Genomic DNA, 10,649 nt, shown 5'->3' on the forward strand with positions numbered 1-10,649 from the left:
GCATTTCTTCCAGGTATTTCCTACTTCCCAAAGTTTCCAGAACTTCTAAAATGATGCCACCAAGGGGGACCAAGCATTCAAAACCCAAGTCCATGGATGACATTTTATATTCAAACCATAACAACAGATAATCACAAGGCTTCTGTGACCCAATTCCTTGGTTGAGAATATTTCAAAAACAATTATGCATCTAGAGTGAATAAACTCTTCTAGCAAGTGTTCACTGGTAAAGTGGCTATGCCGTTACACCGTCAAACACTTCCCATTTTAGCTTTCGGGCAGCAGTTAGTTCCATAATCAAAAGCCAAACAGAGGCTTCTAAAATCTCAAGCCTTATGCCTATGTGGGGTTTTATGGAAACCGAACTACCACAGGGAAGTTTTAATTAGCAGTCGTTGTCTAACCAGCTATTCAGAAACTGGCTCTTTGATGTTCAGTAGCAACGTTTGCCTGCAAAGTTTTTCTATGTTTTGTCAGTCTCAGGGACTTAAGGTGACTTGCAATTCCTGAAGTGGGTTAAATGCCTCTGTAGGTCAGGATTCTGGCTTTCATGTTAGTCACATTCGTCTTGGTCTATATGGTATTTTCTTTATTCTCCTGTCCCTGTTTTCTGCACAGTAAGCCCATGATGGAAGTTCAATCTCATACATTTATTCTTTGGATGTGTATGTGCTGGTATGTGTGTATGTATACCTGTTCACGTATGTGTGCATGTGTGTGCACAGGTATGTGTGAGCCTGTGAGCATGGAAGTCATAGGGCAACCTTGAGCACATTCCTCGACTGCTCTCCACCTTATTTTTTGAGACAGGCTTGCACTGAACCTGAAATTCTCCAACTTGGCTAGACTGGTTGGTCAGCCAGCCGTAGGGGTCCTCCTGATTCCACCCAGTCAGGGTTGGGATACGGGGACATGCTGCCACACCAGGCTTTTTTATGTGGGTGCTGGGGTTTGAATTCATGACCTCACGTTTCCACAGCAAGTGCTTTATGGACTTGACTATCTTCCAAGTCCCAATCCTTTTTCAAAAAAAGTGTGTGTGTGTGTGTGTGTGTGTGTGAGAGAGAGAGAGAGAGAGAGAGAGAGAGAGAAAGAGAGAGAGTATACAGTGTGCATGCATGTTTGCATGTGTGTGGACATGTGTGTGTAGGTATGTGTGCATGTGTGCATGCCTGTGGAGGTCCAAAAATGATGTTGGGTATCTTCCTTCTGTGCCCCTACTTTTTCATTTTATTGAGGCAGGGTCTCTTGCTGAGCCTACAGCCCACTGATTTGGCTGGTCTTAGTGAGCCAGCTTGCTGCAGGGATCCTGTCTCTGTCTCCAAAGTGCTGGGATCACAGGTGGCCACCGTATCTACCCAGGGGTTTCTGAGGATCTGAACTCAGGTCCTTATGCTTTTATAGCAAGAACTTTATCCACTGAGCTACCTCCCCAGCCTCCAGCCCTGATTCTTAGGGTATTACATTAACAGGTCCAGGTAGCCAGTATGTGTTAACAAATAATATTTTTTGCCAATTCATTTATGATTATGATCACACTTGGTGGCTGTGTTTAACATCTGAGCAGATAACCTTGAAATGGGAAGAACTGGCTGTTTCTCTGGTTTCTTATGAGATAACGGGACCAGTACTCAGGTGCTAATCCCTCTGTACTTAGGTGATCACCCTGGACTATGTACTTAGGAGCTGAGCTGGTTCCTGGGAGCCCTACCTGCTCGTGGTGCTTCTTCATGAGGATGAGCTCTTTCCTCATTCCCTCCACCTCCTGCTCCAGGTCTGTTGTGACAATGGTCAGATCGTCCAAGGTCTTTCGGAGGGCCTCAACTTCAATTTCCAAGTCTTTCTTAAAGGAGAGTTCGTTTTCATACCTTTGGTGAGAAGGGAGGGAGAGCACACTATGGGCTTTGTAAGGGTCACTGTGCTTTGGAGGTGAATCTCTTACTTTGGGGTTCAGTTGAAGCCCCTGATACATACGGACATCTTTTGCACATTTGTTTCATGCAATGTTTCTGCCCAGCGTCAACTACTTATTAACTGAAAACAAAGCAGAATATAAACAGCTATATGCCTGTCACTTAGCTTTATTACCCAAGAGGATCTTACCATATTTGGTTCATCTAGCTTCATTGCTGAAAGGTTTTATTTATCTATTTATTTGATTTTTTATTTTTTTGATAAGCTTTTCTATGTTTTCCAGGCTGGCCTTGAGTTCTTTATACATCCCAGGCTGCCCTTAAACTCACACTTCTCTTATCTCTGTCTCCTCTGAGCTTAGATTACAAGCATCTGTGGCTCATTGCTGAAGATTTCCCAAACAAATTACAGACATTATGGCATTTTAAACTAAATACTTAGAATGCACCTTTAAAAATAAAGATATTTTTTCTAGGGGCTGGAGAGATGGATTTGCAGTTAAGAGCACTGGTTGCTCTTCCAGAGGACCCCAGTTCAGTTCTCAGCACCCACATGGCAGATAACAATCATCTGTAGCTCTAGTTCCCAGGGACTCTGACACCCTCCTCTGACCTCTGCAGCCATTGCATGCATGGGTGCACTTACATCCATGTAGACAAACACTTATACATATAAAATAAATAAATCAAAAAAGAAAAACTATTTTAAAAATAAACAAAATCAGCATACCTAATATGAACAATTCCTTAATAACATCTAATTCTTGATTCATATTCAAACCTCCCCATGTTATCAGATGTATCTTGTATCTGGTTTATTTAAAGTAGGGTCCATTCAAGTACCACACATGGCTTTTGTTGTTGTTGCGCCCTTAGAACCTAAGTAAGACTTGGACTGTGGGTCACAGCAGGGTGGGCTTTCTTTTTATAAAGCTTTTCCTTCTGCACAACATTGTGAAGAAACTCACTTAAAGTTGAAGTCATCCACGGCCATCCTTGCATTGTCAATGAGGACAACGATCTGAGCATTGGTCATCTTGCCGTCAACTATCTGTAAAATATGCAGGACAGTGACTTCAGTGGGACAGACCCACCCATGGCAGCTGTATTTCTGCCCTTCTGTTTCCTGAGTCTGCAACGTTTGGCACAGACAGCTTCTTTTTCAGCAGCAGAATGTGAGACTCAAATCATGTGCTTTCTGAGATCATGCCAGGTAAAAAGTACAATAAGGATCTGATCCGCAACTGCTTTTGCTTTTTACATGCTGAGGTTTTTTCTTTATTAAATTATTACTATTTTTATTTTTAATTGAATTTTTGTGATTTTCATACAATATAGTTTAATGGCATTTAGAACCCCTCCCCATCTGTACCTTCCTCCTCCCACACCACCCCCTGCCCAATTCAATACACACACACACACACACACACACACACATATAACACCTCTATAGATTTTGATTTGTGTCCCCATATGTCCTTCAGTGTGGGTCTGTCCACTGGGCCCACCAAGAGTTCCATCCCTATAAGACACTGTCTCTCTCCAGTCCAGCAGTTATCAATTTCCAAAAGTTTCTTAGGTTGGGATTTCTTTTTTTAATATTTGATTTATTATTTTTATTTATTTATGTGTATGCATGTATTGCCTGCATGTAGGTAAGTGCACCTGTGTCGTGCAATGCCCGCAGAAGACAAAAGAGGCTGTCAGATCCCCTAAAACTGGAGTTACCGACAGTTGTTAGCTGTGGGTGCTGGGATTTGAACCCAGGTCTTCTGCAAGAACAGCCAGTGTTCTTAACCGCTGAGCCATCTCTCCAACTCCCAGGTTGGGATTTCTTACCCACTTCCCCATGACTGTGTTAGGATTTTGCCTGGTTTGAGCTTGCATAGGACTTGTGCATGCTGTCACCATTGAGGTGAGTTCATACGAGTAAATGGCCAGCTATCTGGAAGACTGTTTCCTTATGGTCATCCACCCCACCCCCACCCCTTCTGGTTCTTAGAATCTTTCTGCCTCCTCTTCCACAATGATCCTTGAGCCTTGGGAGGCAGAGGTTTGAAATAGGTGTCCTGTTCAGGGATAAGCACTCTGAGGCAGGCTATTCTCTGCAACTATGAGTTTCTGTTAATCACTCTCCACTGCATAAGGAAATGGGGAAAGGGAGGATACCTTAACTGAGGAGAGAGTAGGAAGGGTTATACAGGGGTAGTGAGAGGAGAGGTAAATAATTCTTAGATGGTAGGAAAAACCAGAGGCAAATATATTTATTATTATTATTATTATTATTATTATTGTTATTAACTTGCTGAGTCCACTTAGTGCTGCCCATATGTGTATGGGTGTGAGGTCATCTAGTGGGGACAGGCAACCTACCAGTAGTCATCCCCCCCTCCCAAAGAAAAATAACACTCCCTCCCCAGGTCGGGAGGCAGGCAAGACGCTTATACTTTAGTCAAAAGCAAGACACATGATCATTTCCTTATTTTTCTTTGGTCTTTTTGAGACAGGGTCTCCCTATAGCCTCAGCTAGCCCGTAACTTGCTATGTAGACCAGGCTGGCCTCAATCTCACAGAGATCTGCCTGCCTCTGCCTCCCGAGTGCTGGGATTAATGGCGTGCGCCACCACGGCTGGGATTTCTAACTGGCTCGATCTTGAGCAGTTCTTAGACGAAGGTGATTACAGCTGCTGTGGGTTTGTGTGTATAGCTGCATGCTCTGGAAGACGTCCTTTCACCGCGCTCCTTCCCATCCCCCAGTTCTTAAATTCTTTCTGCCCCCCTCTTCCTCCATGTTCCCTGTGCTTTGGGGCTGTGGGTGTTGCTATGGATGACCCATCTGTGGCTGAGCTCTCACAGTCGCTTGTTCTCAGTACTTGAGACAGCTATGAATCTGCATTAACCACCACCCACCACCATAAGATGCTTCTCTGACCAAGGCTGAGAGCAGCACAAATTTATGCTGGGTTCTGACAGGCTAGGCTCGATGTAATCATTAGAAGAACCATCAGGGAGAGGAAGGACAAGGATAGTATTTCTGGACTTGCCTTCCAACTTTCCAGTGTTGTGAATAGGTCTCAGTGGTTTGCCTAGGTTTCCACATCTTAAATGCCAGTTTGGGTTTTAAGCCTTTTTGAAAATTTATGTGTGTGTCTTATATACGTGTATGTGTGTGTAGTATGTGTTAAATGCGTGTGTGTGTGGCGTATGTGTGTGGTGTATGTGTGTGGTGTATGTGTGGGGTGTGTGTGTGTATGTGTGTGTGTGTGTGTGTGTGTGTGTGTGTTAAGGTTTCCTAAAATACAGTTATTCTTTTAGGTGCATGTAATTCTTACTTGTGACATATTCACATTTCCAGTGTTATTAAGCGAAGCTGATAGCTAATTTTAGTATGTCTCACACTCGTCACCAAGTGTGTGTGTGTGTGTGTGTGTGTGTGTGTGGTGTGTGTGTGGTGTGAGTGGTGTGTGTGGTGTGTGTGTGGTGTGTGGTGTGTGTGTGGTGTGTGGTGTGTGTGTGTGGTGTATGTGTGGTGGTGTGTGGTGTGTGTGTGTGGTGTGTGTGGTGTGTGTATGTGGTGTGTGTGTGTGTGGGGTATGTGTGTGGTGTGTGGGTGTGTGTGTGTGTGTGTGTGTGTGTGTGTGTGTGTGTGTGTGTGTGTGTGTGTTAAGGTTTCCTAAAATACAGTTATTCTTTTAGGTGCATGTAATTCTTACTTGTGACATATTCACATTTCCAGTGTTATTAAGCGAAGCTGATAGCTAATTTTAGTATGTCTCATAATAGTCACCAAGTAGCACATTATTTTTTTGCCCAAAGCGACTAGAGTTACATACATAACCTTCAGGGATGTATGTTTGTAATATACTCCATGATGAGAATGCCTTGACTGCAGCAATTAAATCATGAAATCACCATCTATAGAAGCTGCGTAACAGCCTCAACAGTGTTAAAGCCTTCACTTAAAGATGTTCTCTAGATATTTGCATAATTTTTGCTTACTTTCAAAAGAAAAGTGTTGTTGGAAGTGTTTGCCTAAACAATTGGGTATATAAGATGTTATACTAGAGAAAGAGTGAACATTTGATACGTATTATTGTTGGGGGGAAATGGGGTTAATTTCTCATTGTCCAAAGGTATAATAGTACTTTAGTACCAAGCATTGTGCCAGAGTAGAAACCAGAGCATTTCTTTGATCTGGCTCTCTTGATAAGTCCATGTGACCTTGCGCAGTCCCTGCACCCTGTCCTTCAGGTCCCTTGTTGAAGAAGGAGCTTATACTAGAAATAGGTGACCTTCAAGATCCTTGCTATAAACTTCTGTAACATATTTGGAATCAGAGAAGCCTGTGGCATTCCTGTTGTATTTAGATAGCTAATTCCTTTATTTAGAAAGGATTTTCTTGGGGCAAAGCTATTCCTCAACACAAAGGCACCTTTTAAAAGTCAGGTCCTATTTAAAGCTTCACTGGTTACTTGGAATTTGGCCTCATGAATGCACAATAGTGTGCTTCACAAGTGGTAAGAGCACTGGCTCTGGAACCCCAGGAGCAGAGCTGGGTCCTGCTCCAGCACCCACTAGCTGAATGAGCTCAGCAGTCTCAGTTTCTCCACTGAGTTATGAGAATTAGAAGGTACTGAACTGAACAATGATACAAACAGACTGTTCTTGGTATACTACAGACACTCTGAAAGCCTAGTTCAGAGAAATGGAAATTGTGTAATCACGTTTGCGATGAGAACCAACGTCTGCCTGAGATGAAGACCCGGGTTTTATATGTGAGATGCAGCCCCTCATCTAACTTTTGCTGTTTGTGGCGGGAGATAGCTGCCCTTCCCCACTTCCTTCTTCCCTTTTTGGGACCAAATGGTCCTATGGCATCTTCCTTTGACCCCAGAGTGGAAACTGCAGCATTCCTGGCCTCCTGTTTACAGCGCTGCTTTCTGGCGTTCTTACCAGCCCTTTCCTTCCAGGACCCTTATTCTTGGTATTACTTCCTCAAGTCAAATTAAAGTAGCTCCATCCTAAAAGCTTTAACTCTGAAGTAAACCTTTCTTCTTTGTGCACTGAGGTACTCTATTTTCTATATACTATGAAGCTGATTGACTTTCACCTCATTAGTAGGCTTGCACTGTACACACTAGAATTGGAGAAGTAAAAGTAGCCCTGAGTGAGCTTCTTTGACTTTTCCATGTTAAACTGATCATCTATCCACTGCAATTCCCTGAGCCAGTGTTCTTGTGGCTCAGGAGTGTGAGGCCTGGAGTGTACTTGACATCAAGCACATGTAGGGTTGGGGATATAGCTTAGGTAGTAGAGTGCATGCAAAATATGTACAAAGCCTTGAGTTCAATACCCAGAACTGCATAAACAGAGCATGTTGGTGCATGCCAGCATTCCCAGTATAGGAGACATAGAGGCAGGAGATCAGGAGTTCAAGGTCATCCTTGGCTACATAGTAAGTTTGAGGCCAGCCTGGACTACATGAGACAGTTTTTCTCTCTCTGTTGTTCTCTCTCTCTCTCTCTCTCTCTCTCTCTCTCTCTCTCTCTCTCGCCCCCCCCATTGGGTTTGCTTAACATGGTATTATAATGCAGTCACTATTTCTGAGGCATCTTTCATGTCTTTCATGGTCATGAATGGATGGGGATGTGAGGATAAAAAATGTATGAGGCATAGATTTTTAAGTTGTTTGTTGTGACAATCACCTGGATTTTCCCCAAGGCCCTGAGTTCATTCTTTGAAGATCTAGTTAGTGTATTAGCAAATTATCATTGCTCCAAAGTATGTGATCTCCTACTAGGGAGAGGAAAATAGACAACTTGACCGTAATTCCAACTGCCGAGTATTAAGAATCATTCAGGGAATATTATGCAAGATAGTGCTACTGCAAGGTCCGATTTTGCGTTTCAAAAGGTTTGGATTCATTCTGAACTACATTTCTTGTGACTTTTTTGAGTAACACACAGCATTCTTAAGTGAGAGTGAAGTGTTGCATTTACTCAGAGCTCCCTGAAGGCCCAGAAGAGCCAGCCCCATGTAACTGGAACACCTCCTGGCTCCTGTTTTCTCATCTGCAGATTGGGGGGTGGGGGTCAGGGAAGATAGACTACTTCAGCTCAAAGAGTGGCTCTCTTCCAAGCCAAAGAGGATGAAACACCTGGAGGAAAATTGTAGACCTTGAAATGGAAGACGTTTCCTATTTGGTCTCTGAATCTGGAGTTCTGATAGGGGGGACGGGTCTAGCTCTCCCTCCTCAGAACTGTGTTTCCACTTCTGTTCTAAAGAATTTAAAAAACTATCCAGTTTCAGTCTCCTCGTCTGTAGGTAGGGCATAAAAATACCTGCTTCACGGAGTCATGAGAATTGAACCATACGTGTGAAATACGCATTTCACAAATAGCACTGTCAACTTAATGCATTGTCTTTATGGATAATATATATACATACATCTTTGCAGGAGGCAGGCTGGTTGGCCATGCTGAGATAGAAATTACCATTTGAAACAACCCTGAGTGAGAATCTCACCTCTGCCTCTGGCTGATGACTTTGGTGATGATTTCTCTGAACTTCAGTTTTCTAGCAGTTGTGAGAATTAGATGAGATGAACCAGAATCCCACCACTGCAGAAAGCTCTTAGCACAGATACCCATATTAAACACCCACCGGGAGGCCTGGCCTGTGGGAAGCGCTTCCTCCCCTTTCTCCCTCCCCTTTCTTCCCTTCCTGGCTCTGTTGGTGAATAGGGCCACTACCTCCTCAGCTCTCCGTTTGCAGGCATCATCTTTTCCCTCCATTCTAAAACCAAAGCAACTTTATTAAATGAAAAACACGGTGAGGATGTTGAGTCACCTTGTTTTTTTCATAAAGACAACCATGCACTATGTAGTTAACGCAATTACACACTTGGTTATTAGGCTGATTATTCAATAATTAGGGTTCATTACAAGGACAGATTTATATTATCTTGATTGGTCCTTCCTATATTCAAGCAAGGATGACTGTGTGTTGTGAAATAATACGATATAAATATTGGAAGCCTGTGATGGCCCTTCTAGGGTAGGTCAAATCATGCTTTCAGGGATTTTTTTTTCTGGAACTGTCTCACATAAAAGGGTCCCTCCTTGTAGCCGGCCATCTCAAGAAGGTATGCGCTTACCTTTCTAGATGGTTGGTTGATAAGAATTTATTTTTTGAAGCATATCTCTACAACCCATGCCAACTCTCTCTAATTTTTAAACTTAGGTTCATTTTATCATTTTTCCCCTAGCAATATGCCATTCTCAAAATTGTGAGAAACTTTATCTTCAAGCAGTCTCCCCCAAATAGCCAGGGAAGGTCTGGATGGATGATATGGCTATTGATGGAGTGAGAGCTTTTAGGTGTGATCTCCACAGTAGTGTAACATAGCCTTTTGTTGACGGAGAGCCACATGGTCACTTCGACTTTGAGGTGGAGCAGAACTGATGTAATGAGAAAGTAAACAGTCTCCTGTGCCTTGTATACCAAGGGTGCACCATGCATACCAGCCCTTATCACCTCTGTGACATTATTGGCTGGTAAGTGTTATTACACAGCAACTGGCTGCCTCATGCTTTTGGGTTTTTGGGTTTTATTAAACCAGACAGTTTTGCTTAAAGCATCATCCATAATACTTCTGAAAATTTTGCAGCCTTCATTTGCTGTATTATTTATGCATAGAGTAATCAAACAAGCTTTCCTGGTCCACACTTAAGCTATGATAATCAGATATCTTATGGGAGCAGTATTTTCAGTTCCTTTGCTCTTTGCTTGGGAATTGTCTTTTGTGCTGTTTTCTCCTCCCCAGGGTTCCCTGGCAAGGCCATGCCGTGGCCAGCTGCAGGGTTGCTTAGCGTCTTACCTGCTCCTGCAGGTGGCTGATGTTTTCCTCGTACTGGGAATAGTCTTTCTTGCTGCTGGGTTCTCTCTCCTGATGCCACTGCAGGATGCGGCTTTCCAGCTTCAAGTTGGCCTCCTCCAGGGCCCGCACCTTCTCCAGGTAGGTGGCCAGGCGGTCGTTGAGGTTCTGCATGGTCGCCTTTCCATTTCCGCCTAAGAGGGAGTCGCCTCTTCCAGACCCCCAAGACCTTCCAGGGGGCAGGCAGCGAGGTGTGGTGAAGGAAAGGGAGATGCGGACACCCCCTGCACCACCATGGACGCTAGGGGCCCTGTGGAAGCTCCCAGGCTGACCCCAGCTGCCTCCAGTGCCATGGACGGAGGCTGAGCAGGTCTGGCTAAAGCTGTGACTGGAGTTCATGGTCCCATCTGTGTGTGGAGCAGGCCGGGGCTCTGCTCTGCTCCCTGACACTACAGAACTGAGCAGCCCCAGGCTGCCTGGGATGGTTTTATGCCCTTTGCTGTGGGAGTTCCCTTCTCTGACAACTGTACCGACAAGATCCTATCATTGTGCAATATGTGTTTCCTCTTGGTCAATCCCGAAGTGCCCCTGGGCCAACACACTTTGTTGTTGTTGTTTAGAACCACATCAATATGACAGTTTGCTTCCTCCCTTCCAGTGGTAACCTGGAGGTGTGGCCCACGCGACATCAGGTGGGTAGCATGCAGTCTCAGGTGTCTAATCTCCCAGTGGAATTTTTCCATCTTCCGTTTATCCAGAAAAGGTCAGATTAAAACAGGCAGTAAAGCTTTTTGGTGTGGTACAGATTTTCTTTTTAGAAAGTAAACATTAAGTGTATACACACACACACACACACACAC

General features: G+C 43.9%; 1 protein-coding gene across 1 annotated transcript in view; it reads right to left on the reverse strand.

The window, feature by feature from the left end:
- The window catches only part of Krt23 (keratin 23), a 17,216-nt gene extending 6,793 nt beyond the window's left edge, over positions 1-10,423 (reverse strand). The window contains exons 1-3 of the mRNA XM_008835194.2: positions 9,793-10,423; positions 2,882-2,964; positions 1,712-1,868 (exon numbers count right to left, since the gene is read on the reverse strand). Of these exons, the coding sequence (XP_008833416.1) occupies positions 1,712-1,868; positions 2,882-2,964; positions 9,793-10,188 (636 nt within the window). The 5' untranslated portion in view covers positions 10,189-10,423. The remainder of the gene's footprint in view (positions 1-1,711; positions 1,869-2,881; positions 2,965-9,792) is intronic.
- Between the last annotated feature and the right edge of the window lie 226 nt (positions 10,424-10,649).

Source organism: Nannospalax galili, unplaced genomic scaffold (assembly GCF_000622305.1).
Source record: "Nannospalax galili isolate Female #2095 unplaced genomic scaffold, S.galili_v1.0 scaffold137, whole genome shotgun sequence".
In the NCBI taxonomy this organism is placed as follows: domain Eukaryota; kingdom Metazoa; phylum Chordata; class Mammalia; order Rodentia; family Spalacidae; genus Nannospalax; species Nannospalax galili.